This window comes from Quercus lobata, chromosome 7 (genome assembly GCF_001633185.2).
Source record: "Quercus lobata isolate SW786 chromosome 7, ValleyOak3.0 Primary Assembly, whole genome shotgun sequence".
NCBI lineage: Eukaryota > Viridiplantae > Streptophyta > Magnoliopsida > Fagales > Fagaceae > Quercus > Quercus lobata.
Genome location: NC_044910.1, coordinates 33,266,088 through 33,288,196, shown reverse-complemented (window position 1 = coordinate 33,288,196; position 22,109 = coordinate 33,266,088). Strand labels below are relative to the sequence as shown.

General features: G+C 34.7%; 1 protein-coding gene across 1 annotated transcript; it reads right to left on the bottom strand.

Annotated features, from left to right (window-relative positions):
• Window positions 1-750: 750 nt before the first annotated feature.
• Window positions 751-17,934, bottom strand: LOC115953816 (regulatory-associated protein of TOR 1). Its single transcript, XM_031071614.1, has 23 exons — window positions 17,176-17,934; window positions 15,172-15,274; window positions 14,275-14,357; window positions 14,041-14,199; window positions 13,746-13,862; window positions 13,481-13,629; window positions 10,018-10,172; window positions 9,766-9,910; window positions 9,609-9,687; window positions 9,218-9,319; window positions 8,685-8,768; window positions 8,497-8,607; window positions 6,793-7,146; window positions 6,508-6,697; window positions 5,368-5,988; window positions 4,929-5,261; window positions 4,686-4,809; window positions 3,980-4,110; window positions 3,728-3,873; window positions 3,504-3,605; window positions 3,114-3,199; window positions 1,815-1,890; window positions 751-1,666 (listed from the first exon to the last, which is right to left on the bottom strand). The coding sequence occupies exons 1-23, from the start codon at window positions 17,485-17,487 to the stop codon at window positions 1,328-1,330; spliced, it is 4,101 nt and encodes a 1,366-aa protein (XP_030927474.1). The 5' UTR covers window positions 17,488-17,934; the 3' UTR covers window positions 751-1,327.
• Window positions 17,935-22,109: the final 4,175 nt, after the last annotated feature.

Below are 22,109 nucleotides of genomic sequence, written 5' to 3'. Positions count from 1 at the left end.
AATAAATAGAAGGAAAAATAAAAGTCCTTAAATGGGACAGATTTATTAAATCAGGATTTTTTTTTTTTTTTTCTTTTTTGGTTTTCACTAAGATTCAACTCTAATGCTCCATTGGCTTTTAAGAACTAGAAACTGAAAACAACATTTTACTGGTTTTCAATTTCCTCCACATTTTGATTTTAGATAACACTTTTAGTTTTATTCATTTTGGGTTGCCAAACAAATTTTCTTGTTTCAAAAATAGAAAACTATTTTTGAAAACAGAAAATAGGAAAAAAAAAAACAATTACTAAATATACCTTAAAATTTATAAAAACAATTACTAAATATACCCTAAAATTTCTAAAAACATGGCTTATAGGCGGGTGGAAATGGGAAAACTGAAAACATGGAACTAGTTGGACTTATGGAAGAGACATAATTCAAATAAATGATGCATATTGGCCCATATTTACTAAAAGATAATATAAGTCTAACAAAATTTATTTTGTAAAACTATTACAATTTTATATCTATACATATATATATATATATATATATATATATCAAGTTAATATATTGGGATTATACAAACATGTGGATTGCAATTTTTTTATTTTTTTATTTTCAGTGCTAATCCGAAACAATACACCAATATCAAAATATTTCATTTCTTTGGCCACATTGAAACAACCTACAGTTCAATATTGACATCCTTTCCGATTCAATATTGACTCCCTTGATATACACGCAAAATTTGAAGAGAAGAAATGGACACAAGCTCAAATAACTCAATAAATTAATTACAAGTTAAATGATCGTTAATAAAATAAGCAAGTGATCATCATACAAATTTAAGGACAAATGTGTGAGTAGAAGCCCCCGCATTTTCAGGAGTCAACTACCCACAGCATTATCTAGCTGCAACACTTGAATTATGAAAAAGAAAAGAGTGTGCTGCATTTACAAATTTTCGAGGACAGAAGAAAAAAAAGAACACACCAAAAAGAGGAAATATATATTATATATATGTAAGGAAAAGAAAATATTTACACGCATTTACCTATTTAACAAATTATTTGTCAAAGCCCCCAATAAATTTGCAGCATTTTCTTCCCAACAGTTGTGACCCTCTACACCGGGGGCTAATGAATGTCTAGCGTACACCATCAGTCGAAAGCGCCCTACCAGTATTTCAAGATACATCGACACCGAAGATGAATTAGGGCAGCAGAATGTGTTGCATGTCATGATCCAAATGCATCAGTGACTCCAATGGAAGTCTCATGTACTTGTATGTCTCTGATCAGAACACTATATCAAAAAGAAATCAGGAAATAGTGTGCATTCATCTTGCCTGACCGTTCTCATCAGCGTAGATAGAGACATATGCATCTGCAGCACCAGCAGCAAGAAATATTTGGTAGGGATGGAAGGTGAGGCAGCTTACAGAACCAATCTTCTGAGCCATGAACGAAGGGTAGTATCGAATGGTGCCTAGTTGTTCTCCCTCCAGACTAAAGACTTTGATAAGCTGTTTGGCTGAACCACTGGCAATAACTGGGGCATGTCTATGAACTGCTAAAGCTGTGAGGGAGCCCCTGTGAGCATTAATTGTGAGGTAGGCATCCCTGTGACTTCTGGTATCAAGAAACTGAATGTCGCCTGCCTGAGCTGCACTGATCATCTGAAAGAAAATATGTAAAGTAGGTACACTTCACCTTCCCATAAATAAATACCGAATTAAAATAGCCAAAAGGAACAAGGATTTCTATATTCAATGCACTCAATGTGTTCTCAAAATGGGCACGTAACACAAAAGGAGTTATGTATACCTTTGCTGGATCTAGTCCAGGTTGAAATCCAATCCCCACAACTTTGTATGTATGTGGCCGTGTTGTACAGACAAGCCTAAGAATTACAACACATGACATGTTAAGGCAATGAAGGCAAAATCAAACACATACAAGGGACAGAAGCAAAGTTACAGTGACAACTAATTGTCAAATTTAACATCCAGAAGCAAAGTTACTGTGACATTCAACTATAATCGACCCCAGACCAACAATTCATATATTGTATCTTTCAATCTCCATACAGCATCATGATCTTTCAGATGGGCCTAATAAATGAAATGTGCATGCATATAAGCTTAACTCTAATTCAATAGCCCACACTTCAAAAATCTGCATCAGATGGTAACATTTTGAATTACAGGCACTAAGATACATACACATAGCCATCAGATATGCAGATAGAAAAAGAAAGTCTCAACAAAAATTTATATATATATTGATAATGTAGACAACCTTTCTAAAGAAGAGTCATTTAGATGGTAAAACCTATGGCCAACCCCACCCGCTAGAACTAGTTGCCGGATAATGGGCATTCCCCCTAACGGGCTAAGTAGTTTACGCTCATGCCCAGGACAACCATGTATATATATATATAGAGATTTAGGCATCATGTATGCGAAAACAAAAATGAAGACAACAATAAATTGGCTTTTAACAATATCTAGAACGGAACTAATGAACTAAACATCTTGGTCCATCTAATTTTGCAGTGTAAATCGCAACAATGTTCTAAAACAATAGAGTTGGGATACAAGATGGTCTAAAATGGCTATATGGTGCATTTATCAGGGCCTTTATTGTCCTACACCTCTGTCTAACAAAAAGTTGAAATTATCTGAAACTCAAGGCCATAGTAATGTCCAAATAGCTACTGTGCATTGATCAGGTCCTTTATTGTCCTACATCATGTCTAACAAAATGCTGAAATAATCTGAAACTCAAGACCACAGCAATGTCAAAATAACATATAATTGACAAGTCAAAGGGATGATTTTAATAGTAGACTGAACTGAGCAAAAATTGATATGTTTGGATGTAAATATGCTAATTTTTCTGTACGTGTGCCACCTCTTCTCCACACAATTTGCAATATCTTCTGAAATTGCAGGAAAGAAAACCCTAGTAAAGATTTCTATTTTAAAATGCTAGGAAATTACCATGTCGCATATGAATTTTACATTATAACTATGGAAAGACTGCACTATTGCACAATGTCACAGCTCATAGACAACTAAACATTTTTATCATGCCATAAAAATATTCCACGTGAAAGCTTACATATCGGGCGTCCGAACATCATAGAGTCTTACAGAACCATCCACAAAACCAGCTGCAAATTGATCGCGGTGAACATGAGAAGCAGCCTAAACATTACATGCATAGAAAAAAAGCCAGAAAAGTAAGTGTGAATCTTCACATTGGCCATAGCAGATAAACTAACAGAACAAGAAAAAAATTACAACAGATCTTGATGAAAAAAAAAGAGAGAGAAGTGTGTGATTCACTACATTCATTCTGAAATCCAATATTTCTTTAGTGAATCTAGGGCATGTTACATATAAACAGACATGTTTGCAGCAAGTTGACTTTAAAATAAGGCAACAAATATTTTTGACCCAGCTACAGCGTAGTATAACTAAATGAGTATGAGGAACGCATAAAACTCACCAAAGCTGAGATGCTGCAATCCGATGATGAAGGAATGGAATTAACAAGCTGTTCTTTTTCCAGATCCCAAAGCATAATGGAGGATATCTCACCAGAAGCATACTAATGAACAACATTGAAATATTTAAAAACAATTAGCCTTAAAATATAAGCTCAAAATACAAAGAGTGGGTCCTAAAGTACTGGATTTACATTTTTTTTTTTTTTTTAAACAAATCAAGTACCAGATATCCAGACAGCTGTTGCCAATCCACAACAGCATTCAAACTTCGCACACCAGGTTTATGACCTTGAATTGAAGAGAATGCAGTTACAAGCTTTTGTTTATTCCTCACATTATAATCTTTCCAAATTCGAATATTTCCATCACCTACATGCACATAAGTAGTTCGATTGACCCAAAATTTCAGACATTCCAACACATAAGCTTCTGTAACCAACAATAAACTCATTAAAGCAGCTGTAAAGATCATTACATGAAGCAGCAAGAAGCAAGCTGTCATCAAGCTCATTTACAAGGCAGAGCTTAGCAATTCCTTTTTCAGGAAAATCATGATTATCAAAACTGTTGAGCAGGGTAGTTGTGGTTTCCTCATAGTTCCATATCCTGCAAATAAACAAACACAAATGGTTAATAATTATAAAGATGTGGATAAGCCAAGGCAATAAACAAAGGAATCACAAGACTTCATTCAATAAAGCGACAGCATCTAAAATAATTGGAAACCAAGTAAACATATTGTATATAAGCTATGATATAAAAACATATAGGGCACCCCAAAAAAAAAAATATCATTTCAAGTTTAATTGATTAAACCAAATAATCAAAGCTTATAATAGCCATCAGCCATATTGAATGGAATTTATGAAAGATACAAAATAACCAACTTCCATAATTTTCCTCGTTTTTCAAGTATTTTTTTTCCCTTTTTCCCATTTTCAAGTTTTTGCAATATCAAAAGTTATAATATAACTGGATACATAAAGTAGCAATATAAAAGCCATTACCAAAGCCAAAGAAGAGAGAGAACGCCAGGTTCCCATTTATATCAATTCATACTCAAATATGAACCTCTATAAATTCAACATCAACCCAACATGCAATTTATTGTAATCAGGACATACTAAGCATGTTCACAGCATTGCTCGAATAGAAACTATAATAAATGCAAAGCTGCATACCTGATCCGTTCATTGTCATCTGCAGCAATAACAATAGGAGAGAAAGGTTGCAGCAGTATTGATTTGGTACCAGTCTCAAACTTCGTATCCAAGCTAGCAATTGGACTACTAAACTTGCTAACAGCTGACCAAGAAACAAAAATCATATTGGCTTCATAATCAAAAACTATAATGAACTTTTTCTAAGCTTATCAGGAGTACATAATAAAAGGAAAAGAAGATAAATAAACAAAAAAAACCCACATGAACGCTGGCATTTTCCTATGTGGTCCAACGTAAGCTTTTCCCTCTCTTCTCTTCGAGCTTGTATTTCGTCACTATCGTCTGATGCAGTAAGAAGTGGCTTGGAGAAGTGGCCACAACTCCAATTGTAGATTGTTGATTGTGGAAGCAAACTGCGTTCTGAAGCCCCAGAGGGGCCCCCAGAACCTAAAAGAGGGTCAGCTAATCCTGAGTCTGGGGAATTTATCAAATGAGGCCTGAACTCTAAGGAACAAACTCTTCGCATTCCAGTTAAGTAACTAGGTCGCGGAGGGCTGACTGGAGGAGTTCGGAAGGTGGTTAAAGGCAAATGACCTGCTCACAACAGCATAAGTAAATCATGATTCGCATAAAAGAGTGCATACATATAGTAATTCCAAACAAAAAAGTGATCCCATATTCTTCACCAACAAAAATTTACCTCCATTCATGTCAAACCATGAAGATGAACGAGCTAGTCCAGCAAAACTAGGAGTGGGAGGTGCTGTTGTGGGATCAGCAGGCCGAGCATTGCCACTAGTTGGCTTCAAAGGTTTTGTCACCACTTGTTCAATCCCTATAATGGACAGTACCCGCCGGCCAAGACTAGCTATGCGTGGAGATGGATCCTTGGCTAATGTACACATAGCTAAAACACATTGTGAATACATGGCGTTGTCCAGTGGCTTTGACCTTGAATGGTTAACAACCCCGTTGCTGACACCATCGTTCAATACTCCAGAATCAGAATGTTGAGATGAATCATCAGACAGAGGAGAACCATGCATAATTCCAGCGTTAGCAAGAGGGCTGCTGGTGGAGACTCTTCCATCTCGAACAAGTGATGGACTGTCATTGCCAATTCTCACCAGAGAACCAATTTGGGATGAAACGATACTTCCATGTGGCATGTACTGGTTTGAGTTACTATAATTACTGCCTGCACTTTTTATATGAGCCAAAGAAGGTAAGGAATTCAGCAGAGAATTAGACTGAGGTTTCCAATATGCAGAAGCAATTGACTTGAGATGCTTATTGTGGCCAAAGGCGAAGCGTGCCAGAGCTGTCAAGAAACAAGGAAAAAATTAGACTGAGCTTACACAAACAACTAAGAATATCCAAACTAAAATATATAACGGTTAAGGGTGTAGCTGAGTTAGGAGAGACATACAAGCATAACATAATATAGGTGTGTGTGTGTGTGTGTGTGTGTGTGTGTGTGTGAAAGGAGAGAGGGCATAGAAAGTTCTAATAAATTGCTGGTCAGACGTGTGGCCAAGCATTATCAATTGAAGGCCTTCAGAATTCAACAAATCTTCAAATAATTTGAATATCACCATATAACAGTTTGAAACAGCTAAAACACGATGAGAGAAATGACATCATTTTCTCAATTTTCCACCAAATATAACTTGTCCAACTTCAATGTGTGAAAAGTGGTGCCTTCAAATCATTTTGAAAGTGTCCAATCTCTACAATTTTCATCAAATAAGAACAAAAATATTTACTTAATTAAAAATTTTCAGATGCAAAAAACAATCCAACCAGATGAATATGGAAAATTTGATGACTGCTCACGTACCCACAGCAACCTCAGCCCTGACAAGCGGGCTTCCATCTGAAACAACACTTAAAAGGCTTTGAACAATACTAATCTCAGCCCTAATCTTTTCATCATCATCACAATCTTCATCTCCACCAACACCATCTCTACACGAGTCACCCCCCATAACAAGCAAGGTACCAAGTGCAAATACAGCAGAAGCCCTAACCTGAAAATAAATAAATGGAGCTGTAATGCAAAATGAAAACCACCCATCAGTTAAAACACACACACAGACACAGTTTATAGAGTAGGATGTAAAACCTCTGGTTGGGGTGCAGACAGTAGAGAAGCATATATAGCAGGGGCATTTGCCTGCAAACCCATTATTTGGGCCTCTGGGAAGTCCTCCCACAGCTTTCCCATACAGAGGCAAAGCCACTGAAGAAATAAGGGTTCAGTTTGCGCATCATTTGGAGTTGAACCCTGAAGGTGCTTCAAGCAGACATGAATCAAACCGGCTTCCATACAGGCTTCCTGGCCCCTTCTGTGCCCATCCACAATTACAGCCAAAACAAATGCAGCCATTGCACGCTGCTCAGGATATGCGTCCATGCTATCAAGAAATCTAATGAAATATGTATGACCCCCATCCTTTACTAGATCAACCTGACATGACTATTGTCCCACAAGACAAAATAGCATTATCAATTTTTTATTTGAATATATTTATCAAACAAAAAAGAGATTTATTACAACCTCGTTACAAAAAACCAGGAAGGGGAAAGAGATAAAGAAGCGACCGCAATTAAATTTATTAGAATTTGTAGCATCTCATATTGTAAAGAGGAAAGAGAGAGATCAATCTGAATTTATATCGTAAGTATTCTTAGAACAAGAATAACTCATTTATCAGAATGTGCAGCATCTCATATTGTAAAAATAAATAATAAAAAATAGTTAGGATCTACTTGAACAACTCACCATTTTCAGCTTGCTAAATTGTGGTTGTAGAACCAAAGTTTCAAGACTACTACAATCTAATCTATTTCATTCTTGCCATTCTATGGCTAAATTTCCTTTAACTGCCAATAATGATGGGAAAAGTTATGGCAAGTTGTGAAGATTCCACAGTAATCCATAGCAGGAAATAATCTTACTGAACCATCATCTTTTTCCCTTCATAATGAATAACACAATCCAAGCTAGCAGACCACATGAACAGCTACTACGGGGACTACTAAACTAATGAAAAGTTATCAGTACCTTAGTAGATTTATAGCATCATATGAAAGTTGGTCATTGTAGTCTTCTCTTTTAGCATGTGATTTTGACCAGATACTGTTTTCAATATCTTCCAAAAAAAGGTGATCCTTAACAAATTACTAAGAATCTAACAAATTCACATAGCATCAATCAAAACCTATTGCAACATAAAACAATAACAACATTTGAAAACTCAAAAAGAATTACTCATAATGTTGACTTTGTTGGGTTTGGAATGAAACTAAAAACTTAAGTTATTCTGTGTCATGTTAACTGAATTCAAATCACAATGGATGATACACACCACAAACAATTTCCTCTGTTTGGTCACTGACTAAAATTTTGTTCATTATAACCCATCAGAACATTATTAGATTGTGGTGTTCATAGGTAACTGATATTTAATATGATGATATAGGCCGTAGAGGTTGACTTGCACATGAAATGCGTGTAAAAAAAGATAATTACATTCACATTTATAAAAATACTGCTAAAAAGAGAACAAAATTCTAGTGAAAAACAAAATTCCAGACATTGCCAGGCAGGCACATGTAACATTGGTGAAAACAAATTTTACCAAAATTAATTCTATTAAAAAAAGCTGCAGATTGGCACCTCCTGGCATTTCCAATAGAAACATCTAGAGTTCAAATCTCCCTACCCCCAACCATCAATGTATCAATCAAAGGCTGCAAATTAACCATGCAAAAAAAAAAAAACCAAAATTTGCTGAAACATTTTGAAGCAGATTTAGGTATATACCTTATCAAGTGCTAGAATCTTCGTCCATATAAATACAAGAATTTGTCGTAGCTCAGGTGTTGTTGTTTGCAACAACTTCAGGACATATGGAAATATTCCGACAGACAAGGCCTGGGAAAAAAATTAATCATTACATAAAACGCCACTACAAGATGAAACAGAGAAGCAACAAAGCTATTAAAAACTACCAGATCTACAGCCCAGGGTCCCATATCAAGGAATCTTCCAAGAAGAACCAGTGCCCGAAATCGATGGCATTGACTAAGCAAAACCTGGAACAAAGATAATTGACAGACTTGTTATTATAAGGAAGGAAACACCAAGCACTGACCCAATTAAGAAGAGAATCCATTCAGCATGGGGGTAAAAAGAAGGCAAGACATGAGCTAGGGAAGGAAAGAACATAAAGACAAAAATTAATCTTGAAAAAATAAAAATCATTACACACCAGCAGGCACAACTTCAAATGGCGCCACTTAAAGCAATTTACATCGACCATGACACAATGGCCATCACTACCCAAGCCTTCTATCTTATTTTTCCTTAGTTAATTAGAGAATTAGAACTAGTAAACCAATTTTAAAAAAAAACTCTTACTACACTATACTGTAATTACAGGCTATGCCACTAACAAACCTGCCAAAAACTAAAGAAAATATAATATAGGAAAGGTGATTAAATGATAGAGCCAGAATTATAGATCTAAAGAGAAGTGCCACACCTGAAGAACAATAGGCAACTGCTCTGGCGGTTTCTTATGCTCGGATCCATGGTCAAGCCATACCTCAAAAGCCGTCAATTGTTCAGTGAAAAATGGACTAGGCTGAAACAAAACAAACATGTTTTACTTAAAGAGGACCAATAGAAAGAGTGTGATTGGAGTAAACTACAGCATATTCATATTGCTCTTAACAATTAAGCTAAACTCTATCAAGTCTTTCTGATAAGCAGTTTTTTGCCACAAGGGGGAGAGAATGGAAGATTCAAACAAATGACCTCCACTTCATGAGGCAGGGTTCCAAATAGTGCTACCCCTTGGGGTTCTAAATTCTAACAAATCATGTCAGTCCAGAGTAATTCAAATAAATATAAGAAAAACCCAAGGAACACACCTGGAACTCGGCCATAGGGTCATCAATCAGTGTTGGAAGCTGAGCAAGGCAGATCTCAGCAGCCATGTCCCATGCATCCCTGCAATGTGCAAAATCGAAAGTGAAAATTGAATTGGATAAACACACAACCAAATTAAATTTGAAAGGATCTGTGTACCACATATGATGCTGATGGGTTGGCGGCAACATTGGGTGAGAAATGGGGGAACAATTAGCAGAACGCATGATTCGCTCAGCAAGTAAAAAATTTCGAAATAAGCTGGCAACTAGCAAATCTTGTCGGAACAGTCTCTGAAAAAGATCTGCAGCACAAAACTAACTATTGGCTACATATACCATCAAAATCAACCATAAATGAACAGCTAAAAACCATGCCTCGATGCACTAAATCAGGAAAATGAAAAACTACCATGAGGAAGAACATTCCAGGCAATTGTGTCAGTCACAGCTGTAAAAATCCAGTTCAATTCACCCAAAAGTGTTTTTCGGTCATTCGGGCGGCCTGGAATTTTATCTATAATTGAATAATCAACAGACTCACGCAGCAAGGAACGTCTGCAGAACCTGGGAGACAGAACGTTAAAAATTAGAATACAGACAAGTCCAATTAACACATGGATTATTAACAAAAAGAAAGTAGACAACATAACAATCTAATAAGCAAAGTTGCAGATCATAAAAGTACCACACAGTACTAAAGTTCAAATGTTCCACAAAAAATCAGCAACAGCTCAAAGAATACAGGGAAAACTAGAAGCACTAATATATAAATTCAAAACAGATACCAAGCACACGCAACAATGAAGGTCAGAAACATGAATATATTACTTACTAGGGGTTTACAAATGCAGCAAAGACAGCTTCACAACCAATCAAATTAAAAAGCAACTAAAGATCAAACACCAAAATGTAGGTCATTAATTGATTCACACAAACCAATCCAGAAACTAAATCCTAACCAACATGGCCAACTCCACAAGACGTAAAAGTGCAATATGTGAACACATAAACTTACAGTTCAAATGTTCACATCATCTGACAAGAACCAACCCAGCAACTCTGGGAAACTATGGGTGTATCTGTTTATAGGCAGCCACAATACAAGGATAGAGTTACTCCCCTAGAAGATGATATAGTTGTATCTTTTTCTATTACCAACAGATGTACTGTAAAAACTCTGAGAAATAGAAAACATCCTCTGGTGAATAATCGGAGACTCCAAACTGAATAATGAATGAAAAAGAGGGTGAATACATTCGTCATTCATCCCAACAAAAAAGTAGATGGAAGTCACAATTTTTGTTGGGATGAATGATGAATGTATTCAAAGTAGATGGAAGTCACAATTTCTTCATGTTTGATGAGAATAGAGGAGGTTCGAACTATGTCTACTTCATGCGGCATGGTCCCTACCTGGTTGTGCTACCACTTGGGATTTGATAATAGATAACTCCTATATAAATTTTATTAGCTTGAATTTCAAAATAAAATATTCAAATGCAAAGGATGCCACAAGAGAATAGGATGGCATAAAATCAGAACCAAGCTTCATATGTTGGAAGGGCAAAGCAAGCCTAGACCCAAAATGCAGCAAAAGTAGATGAAAACAACAGAAATTTCTGTAAGGCAGTGCTGGATTGACTACAAGGATCATAACCATACCCAGCAATTTAGGTAATTGGAGAAAATAAATAGGACTGTTATAAGGGTGCACCTGGTATTAAAAAAAAAAAATTCCTCTCATAGAATATGATTAGCATAGTTGATATAAGCTAATATCATAGACCTACTGAATACCAAAGTAAAGAGGAAGAAACAAATCTTACAAATACGGTAGAGACATAGTACCTATTTGGTGCGCTCCCTCTATATAATTCTTTGCTATACACCTAAATGTACTGCTCAATGACACAATCTTCTGCTAATTTTTATATCAGAAAAAATTGTAAGCTCATAATCTAAGTTTCTGGTATGTTTTAGGACCACAACCCACTGTTATTACTCTATAGATACTTGGGTTCTTACATTAGCCAATGACTAAAATGCCCTTATTTATGACGTGGAACCTCACCAAGGTGAGCAGGACCCTTTGGACCCACCCTTGGAGAGTAAACCACAGATCCAGAACCCCACCTGCCAAAACCGTGTATCAGGTTATCCAGGAAGGCTCCTAAAGGGAATCGAAACCAGGATGTTTGGGTCTAAAGCTCATCTCAAGCCTCCAATCACTAGGCTGCACCCTGACAGGTAAAAGCCCACAGCAAAATTGATCTGGACATCACGCACACAGGACATGACGGAGCTGGGCCCACGTGTGATATAGATAAGGCCCAAGTCCATACTAAGCCCACTATCTTAAGATGACTAAAATGCCCTTTACACCCTCTAATCTATTTTTTGTCTAAATGATGCCATTTTTTAGTGGGTTAACGGCAAGATTCTAACAGTTTTAGATAGAAAGGGCACATTGATATTGTTGTAATACTAGAGGGTGTAAATTGCATGTTTTATAGTTAAGGGACCAAGTAGAAGAAACCTCAAACTTAAGAGGGTGTAATTAGTATTTCACCCTAAACCATTTATACCAATACAAAACATATGGGTATTAAATTTACTTTTCAGTGTGTAAGTGGAAAAACTCATAGAACAATACTGTAGGGGGCTGCTCCAACTCTATTTTTGTCCTAATTTACTGCGCTATCAAAAACAATTTTCCAATCATGTGTTCCATGCTTTGTTTGGCATGTCCCACAAATATTTTTACACTAAAAAAAAAAAAAACTGATGCTCATTTTTTGCATAATACCTCCATTAAAGTAAAAACAACATTTAGAAATAAATCATTTTTCAAATGAGAAATAGAATCTGCGACAAAATGGGGAAAGTAAAAAAGTGAGAACGGATTTAACGCATACTCTCCTTCAATATTTTTCCCTCTCAAATAGACTATAAATTCAGGACAGGAGTACATCTTATGAGAATTAACCAATAAGTCATGTTCTATGTGCAGACTAAAGAGAGTAGGAAACATATAGTTGGTGCCTTGTGTGCAAGGCATGAAAAGATTAACACCTGAAAGCATCATTAATTAAGTTCAACTAATACATGTCAACAGGTATGCTCAGTATATATAAAGGTGCACTTGACAACTATTATAAAAATAATAATAATAAAATAAAAAAAAAATAAAAAAAATAAAAAAAAATAAAAACAACAACAACAGATAAGCAAAACCACACACACTCACACACAAAAGAAGTTACGACAAATCAAAGTCAAATTACAGCCTTACAAAAGCCAAGAGCCTTGTAGGTTGTAGCTTAACTGGCACTTCCTGAGGTTTCCAACGAAGACGTCTAGAGTTCAAATCCCCCCTCCCCCAACTATCGAATTGTCAAACAAACAACCAAAAATTACAGCCTACCAAAAACAAATACAATGATAAAAAATTAATCTCACAAAAGCCTCAAAAGAGAGGGCTTAGTTATAACAAGGGCACAACACAAGTTTTGTCAGTCATGCATGATATCACATCTATGGCTCAATGTATCCAACGTCTTTCATAATGTAGCCTTTTTATTGATAATTACATAGACACCCAGTGGATCTTGAACCCATGACCCCATCCTCTACCTTGCTCTTATAGAGGTGGAGATGAGATAAGAGCTAGAGCTCATTGCCAAAGACGGCAAATAATATTTCACCAGGGAATGAGCACAACTAAAATACTGTATTGCGACAATGCAATATTATCTTGAATGAAACACAGATCAGAGGCAGCATCCATTTAAAAAAAAGTCATATTTTCTGGAATGAAATAAAAGTTTCAACAATTGGTCAAACTGAACAACTAAAAAGGAGATAAATGTCACCATCTTAATGCCATCTTTATTGGAGTTGTGAGGCAAGAAGTAAACACATCAGCAGGAAATTCAGAACTCTGAGGAAGAGTTTCATGTGCTTCACAAGCCGCAAGTAGAATGCAATCCCTTGAGGATCCAGAAGCACCCCAATCATTAAGCTATCAAGGAAGAATCCAACATTTATTAGGAGTCAGAATAATAAATAATAACACCTGTTCCTGCATCATGAAAACAAAATTACCATATAAAATAATAAACAATACACTGTTGCTACCTCATTGAATGCATTGACAATCATCCCAGCAGCAGAACAATCAAAAACATATATTGATGGTGTCTTCAACCAGGAATCAAGGTCACTGATTTGCAAGGGTATATATTGTGTATAACTCTGCAATTAAACTATTGGTAAGAAAAACATGGCAACCTCTTAAATAATCACACAATAAAACAGCACAACAACAATCAAGCTGTAATCCCAAAATTATGGGGTCAACTAATCACAACAAAACAGCACCTAATTTATGACAAAATAAAATAAAAAGGGGGGTTTGAACGCTGTTACAGACCCTATTAAAGAGCCAAATTTCACCATTAGCAGTTGGTTTTGGCACACCATGTCCATTATAATGAAACAGAACTCTCTCAGACTTGGCTTGTCTGCGACAAGTATTACAAAGTTTCTTCACTTCCTCCACTGTAGGATCAAGTTGACATTTATAGCGAGCCTGTCAAAGTTTCAACAAGTTAAAATTAAACTTGATACATTAATATGTCATAGATACATGACAAAATGTTCTTACCCTTGGTTGCCACCTTTCATACTGACTACTCAAGGTTTTTCCAATTGTTTCAAGTGCTTTTTGAGGTGCCATTGAAAAAGGATCTGCAAACATGGATAGAAGATATAAATTGATAAAGAAAGGCTCTTGCCTGCGATTTTTTAAAAAAAAAAGTCCCAACTATTCTACATCATATTTCATTTAATTTCCAAGAAAAAGAATGATATGAAACTTGAGTCTGACTAAAATTTGCAATGCGTTGCCTTTTTCTTCACTTTCTTGGCAATGAAAAAAAGCTAGGACACAAGCTTTAAAAACAGGAAAATCTAATAAATAATAAGAACAATATTAGATAAGCACAGCATAGGAGTCATCAAAAAAATTCCAAGAATAAATCAAGATTTAAAAATTAAAACAGCATGAATTAGAGTTGAAAAATACTACAACTGAACAAGGACAATGAATTTCTTTTAAATACATTTTACAATTAGTTCATCTGACACATGCATTGACAATGACTACTTTTAAACATTTCAATTATTTACTTTAAGAAAACAAACAATAGGTTCATTAAAAATAGATAAAGATTCTAAAGTTCTAATAGAATTTACAGTAGCTGTTTCCAATATGTTCGAAAAACCATTTACAACCTCCTCAGCACACCTCACCAAATAATAAATAAATTACAATGAAAGAAAAACATTTGGCAAAGAACATAAGGACTCACTAACAAAAATTCTATCACAAATTATTAGAAATAGCAGCAAGTGTTTGGAAGTTCAGCATATGTTAGCTCAGACCAAAAAGCTGCCTTAAGAGACCAACCGAAGTAGAACAAAATTAAGATGACAATATATTAACTGGTACACATACAATAAAACAACAGGAATAGAAAGGAGTCAGCAACTTAAAATGCACCTATCCAGCACTCCATTCTGGCACAAGGAGAAATCTTAATTACATCAGGTGGATCAACACTAATGTTTAAACATAAAACTAGAGCGACACATCCCGTCTTCATCTGCATAAAAAATCAGGAGTCAATCCAAAGCAAACATGCATGTATATAAGAAAAAATTGTTCCAAAGATCCATTTACCAGACTAGATAAAAATAACAAAAAATGAACATAATAATTAAAAAAAAGGAGCAAGGGAGAGAAAACTCCACTGAGAAATTAAAACCAAGGCATTGAAATTAAAGATATTTTCACAAAATCTTCTACGCGCAAGAATAATTGTATACTACAATTTATTTTCTTGATTAAATTCTAATATTCTTTTTTTAAACCCAAAAAAAGGGGGGAAATTTTGTGCCCTAAAGGTAAATAAACAAATTGCCCAATAATGAAGTGATGATATTAATTCCGAAACTCTAACTACTGTGAAATCAAATACATTCTATTGTTTGTTCTCTGTGTGTTTGTCAACACTCTGGGTACTGGGTAAATGCAATTAAGTGACAATTAAATACTTTACATTTTACTATTTTTGTGACATATAAGAAGTCACCCAGGTTTTTACAGATTCCCATCTAACAATAACAACGAAACTTCAATCAGGTAGACAGCATCATCATAGCTAGGGCCTATCTTAAGAAGTTAAGCACAGCACCCCAGGCAGTAGAAGTTTAGGCTGTCGATATGACTAAGCTCTGTTTAGCCAAAATCTTTTACACAATTGCAAAATATAATTATTGCTAACTACATATCATTTTTATCACTGGTGCAACACATAGGACAACTCTTTTCTAGCAAAGCATATTTGGAAATCCTTAATTCCTTTAAAAGTCAATATTTGTGTGGTTGGGTGGAAACAATTGACTAAGAATGAATGTAATATCCATAAATTACAAACTTCCCAATCCATGCAAACTTTTTAGAATCTGGATTTTATTCCTTTCAACCATCCTTTGTCAAATACTCAAATAGGTACGGTTCATGAAAATATTTTAATTCTATAAAGAGAAACTCATAAATCAACAAGGGTCTAATAATCTAGCAAGGAAAAGTTTTCCTCCAAACTGGGTCAGAGGAATCTCCTCCAACCCATTATGTGGCTGTTTATAAGACCATCCACGTGTATTACATAATATGATTTTTAAGTAGGTTGTGTGACTAAAAATACACGCAGATAGTTTTTTAAGTTGCCACAGAGTGGGTTGGAGGAACTTTTCTCCCAACAACTTTGGAGGAAAACTCTGCCCATTTCGCAATAGACCCTAATTTCAATGTTGTTGTCTATTTAGTCCATGAACTGATTTATGAAGCTGGAAACCACTTTAACTAAATTATGAACATAGAAGTTTTTGGTTCCATTGCAAGACTGACTTAAGAAGATCTGAAATCTTAATCTCCTCACATTCTCAAAGTACTTGTCACCCATGTAATACATTGTGTATCGCCTATAGACCACATTTGGTAGTGTGAGCTTGGATTAGCTTTTCTCTTTAAGCTTTTTAGCTTATTTGCTTATTTACAGCTTTTTAAAACCTAATTTGTTTTCTAGGTACAGTACAACTATACTTTTGCCAAATTTCAGCAAATATGAAAAACAAGATTTCAGCAAAAAGCTAATCCGAATGCACTATATGGAATACCACAATACTTTTCACTTATCAAAAAAGTGCATAATTCTTACTAATATTATTAGCCATTGTAATGCAACACATTATAACACCATAAAATGGTTTAAATCACATGGTGACAAAAAACCCATGATAAGGACCTGATACAACCCCAATCTATTGAAACTGGTGGACAACCCAGATATATATTTTCATTTGGATCATATCTTTTCCTACCCAAAAAAAAAAAAAAAATATATATATATATATATAAAACTAAACAATCAATTTCAATCTCAATTCAACATCAAAAGCAATAACAAAGGAGCTGCAAATAGATAGCGAAAGACAGGCTTACACGGTCCTTAGGCCGCCATTTCGAGACCAATCCGTTATCAGACGGGCCAGTAGGCACGCAAGCCTCGAAGGCCTCGTGTCTAAGCTCACACAACACCATATTCTGAGGCAGATAAGCCATACTAGTCGCCGTAGAACCCGAGGCATTGCCATGAGTACTACTACTAGCAGTCTCCGAATCCCTTCTCTGCGAAGAAGAAGCTAAATCACCATCCTCGTGACTCGAGCCACAGTCATCGAAATGGTTCGAAACCACCGCACTCACCACCGGAGATTGCGAATACCTAGACGCCATCAAATCCCCCAATGCCATTCAAAAACCACTCCCCCACTCCCCTCCCCTCCCTCAACGCCCTAACCCAATCAATTGCCCTAATTGGAAAACCATACTCCACCAGAAACGAAACCAAATACAGAAGAAAAAAAAAAGTTCACACAAAAAACCCTAGGTTTTTCCGGTTCAAATCGAATCGCAAAGATCGAAATCGATAGAGAGATAGAAAGAAAGGGAGACTAATCAACAAAGCCGCTGAACCAGCGGCGCATGGAGATTCGTCTGAGGAAAGATAGAGAATCCAGCTCGGAAAACGCAGAAGAGAGACTGTGAAAACCCTAGAGCAAACCCTAGGTATCGAGGACGAAGAAGATGAAGATGAAGATGAAGATGAAGATGGAGGCGCATATAAAAACCGTGGCGGCCACAACAAATAGACGAAATGAAAAGAAAGAAAAACAAAAGCCAAACCAAACCAAACAAAACCCCCAGAAAAATAAAATAAATACAAATATAAATATAAATCTCTCTCTCTCTCTCTCTCTCTCGTGTGTGTATATGTGTATGTGTATGTGAGTGAGAGTGAGTGAAAGTGTGTGCAGCGCTTGGTGTATATTGTGCTTGTCTTTTTTCTTTCTTTTTCTTTCTTTTTTGTAATAGAATTAATTATGAATTTTTTTTTTCCTTTTTTTATGTTAGAAACTTTAGAACCCACCAGTATTGTTAGGTAATAAATCACTTCTTCTTTCTCTTACATTTTTATTAATATGATTTATTTCTTTCTTTTTCTTTTTTCATTTTTCATGTTGTCTCTAAATTATATGTAATTGAATTAGTTAGGAAGTAGTCACTCATGTCATGAAAGGCTCGAATGACCTTCGACAAAAGTACTTGTACTCAAAACCAACATGGGTGGGCAAGTAGATTGATGACTTGTGTTAAAAACTATTTAGTTACAAGAGTTTCATTTTAGGAGAGTGTAAGCGAGAGGGACACTAGTCGGATTTCATTCTCTTTGGAATAAATTCTCCTATGCCTTTCTCGGTTGGACCAATGACCTAATCGGCTTTGCTCACATTCGAGCAAGAAAAAATTCTCTATTGGTTAGAGAGCAACGCTATGATTATACCTTGCAAAATGCATGAAAATTGTCACTTCCTTTTTTGCATTCCAAGCTGGAAGGAGGCAAGTAAGTGGAGGCCTTATGGGCCAATTACAAAAGACAAAGTTTCATAGACTTGACAAGTCGCTTATAGAATGCCAACTGCTAAATGAAGACTTTCCACTTCATTTAATAAGGGAAGGGGGAGAGAAGCATAGCGAGCTTTATAAGACCGACCATTACATAAGCTGCCAATCACCTTTTAATTATTATCTTTTAGAATTGTTTTTTGATGTTCGAAAAAATAAACACCATGTAATTGTTTGAACAAGTGATGTATAGTTCATAATAATTGGATTTTGTTTGGTGTAGGTTATATTAGATTTCAAATCCTTTACAATAAAACAAAAAAGCATACCAATTAAGCTAACTATAATAAACCATAATAAAAATTGAATATTTGGTAGAATCAGCATGATAAGTGAATGTATAATGGTTGTTGTTGGCTATTACTATATTAGTTTTTTTATATATATACTTATTATAACAAAACTAACATGACATTAAACGTTTAACCAAATTGATCAAAGTGAATACTATAATTATTGTTGTTTTTGTCAATATATCATATTTTTGCTGATATTTAATAATTGCATTTACAATTTAGTTCAACCATACATCTTTCCTAATTCTCAAAAAATATATATATATATTACCATCTTTCCTATTGTAATTACTAGTATTACTTACATATTAAAAGTGACAAAATTAATCAACATGTACGCTATCCTCATCATTATTTTCTTTTTCTTTTTATAATTCAATTGCTATGATAAATGAGAGAGGGGATTTGAATCATATTTCTCCTTATAAAGGAGATTAGACAATGTCATCAAACTAGAAATCTTTTAATTCCTCCTAACCATTTCTATCATTTTGCAAATTAACGTTGTTTTCACTATTATGGTAGCCAGCATTATCTTCATTAAATTTGTCCCACTAATCTATTTGAAACAATATATATATATATATATATATATATATATTATTTCAAATATGTTGCACCGAATATTGTATGGTTTAAATGTACTTATCTCTGTTTTTTCTTTTGGCTTAAGTAAAGAACGTACTTATCTTCTTTGAAGATAAAATAATTTGAGTCATTTGACCCATCGTAGACTTGAGTTGTGCATGCGTAACGTAAAGAAATTGATATTTTGTTCTTTTTCAATCAATTTCATTGATTACAAATTTACAATCTTTGTTTACACAATGTCATAATAGCCCGTGAATTTCTGTTACAAGCTATAATATTAATATTTAGAAAGCAAATGACAAAAATTCTGGGAGAATAGGACGCATTGGTGTAATGCAACTTTCTCAAAATATATTTTTATAAGCAACTTGCCCAAAATTTTTAGCAATTTCAAGTTTTTAAGCCAATTTGTTGGACTCAGAGCACTAAAAAATATATATATAATTAAAACCCATGTAAAGCATGTTGGATTATATAACTTTATCCTTTTTTTTTAGGGGGTTTTAGCAATATCAAGTTTTAAGCCAATTTGTTCGACTCAGAGCACTAAAAAATACATATATATATATATATATATATATAATCAAAACCCATGTAAAGCATGTTGGATTATATAACTTTATCCTTTTTTTTTTAGGGGGTTGCTTTTAAATTTATTTTTTTAATGCAATTTGGATTGAAAATTTGAAATATAATAATAATAATAATAATAATAATAGTAATGTAGAAGCTACTGAGCCATCGATGTCGTTTTTGACATTAGACAGCTAATTGCACATGCGTACACTCGAGGTGTCAGCAAAGATGCTTACATTCGAAGAAGGAATGATGTAGTAAACTATATATGTGTCTCTAGACTCTCTACAGCATGTCGAATGGTTTATGTCTCAGCACAAAGATTGAAAAGAAAAGGTGAAATGGTCTCCACGCTCTACGATGATATAGAGGCCCTTTCTAGCTAGGATTCTAAGATTCTCAAGCCCTATGTTTGCCTTTATTTCTTACCTTTTTTAGTGCAGATGGGACTCCGATGCATCAACATATTATACAGGCTATTTTTGTCAGCAACAAGTTTGTGGCTATTTTCATGAAACTTTAAAGTGCAATAAACAGAAAAGTTGGAGAAGAGGAGAATGTGAATGATCGTTGTTTATTGTTTTGGTTTGTAATGATTCATGGTTAGATGGTTGACCAGACAATTTGGTAGCTCTAAGAATGAATAGAGATTGAAGTGGTACTGGCATAGTTGCTCCAATGCTTAGTGGAATTAATGTTTTTTTGAGTACCTTGATTTATGGATCTCTTCTTGGAGAGATTTACTTGATTTCAGTCACCTTATCGTTATGGTTAAAGTGGGTTTGTAATAAGGTGTGTAATTGTTCATTTTATAATCAAGATTTTGGGTATATATCCATCGATTCTCATAATGCGATTAACGGTATCCGGATACTATGCTTGGTTATTTGAGCTCGAGCTTGTCCTTGTGCTACACTCTTATACTCGAGCTCTAACCACCAATATAGATACTCACTTCTTGTGCTCAAGGCCTAGTGTTAGTTTATCATTATCGATTTGTTGGGCAGATGGGCTCTAACTCTCATCTATAATTATGTGTCTAGGTTGTTCCTTAAGTCCTAACAAGACCTCATCTATCGTTATGTGTCTAGGTTGTTCCTTAAGTCCTAATGTGAGAGAGTCGAGGGTTTTTTAGGTAGCCAGTTGTTGTATTCTTTATCTTTTTTGCCTTCTTTTTCGGCTAATGAAAAAAAGTAATATTGATATAAGCATAAAATGGTAGTCATATTTCCTTAAAGTAGCTAGTTGTTGTAGTTAATAGATGATACAAGATTTGAAAATTCAATGACATTGATTGGTTTCCTTTATAAGAAAAGACTAGAATTTAAATCTCCTTCTACCACTTACTGCAACAATTATGAGTTTTATGTAAGCAATTCTCACTGTGGTACTAGTGCAATGAGATTTATATTATTAGACTATATTTTAATTTTACACAGCTTAGGGGGTGTTTTTGATAATGTTATTCTAATAACGTTGTTTGTATTTTTTTGAAATACTTGTAAATAAAAAAGTGTGTGAAAATACGTGTAATGTTGTTTAAATACTGAAAATTGTTATTCTAGTTACACTACCGAACAGTCCCTAATTTTCCAAATGTCCCCACTCCATAGCAAGACTCATCTCATGTTACATGATCATTATGCTACTTGAAAACTATATTATTAAGAATAAAGATTCATGATTTTTTACTGGTTAAAACAACAATAAAAATATGCATGACTTATCTAAATCAGTTTAAGATTTAGTCGCGTTCAATTGATTTTTTGTTTTTTGTTTTTTGAAATATTAGAGGGATAAGTTAACTCAATTATTATAAGCAAAATTCATATGATCAAATATTTCATGAATGTGTTTTTGATAATTTTAATTTTAATATCTTTAAATTTTAAGAAGTTGGCCTAATAGTTCTTAAGGTCTCATATCATCTATGAGTTCTTAGATTTA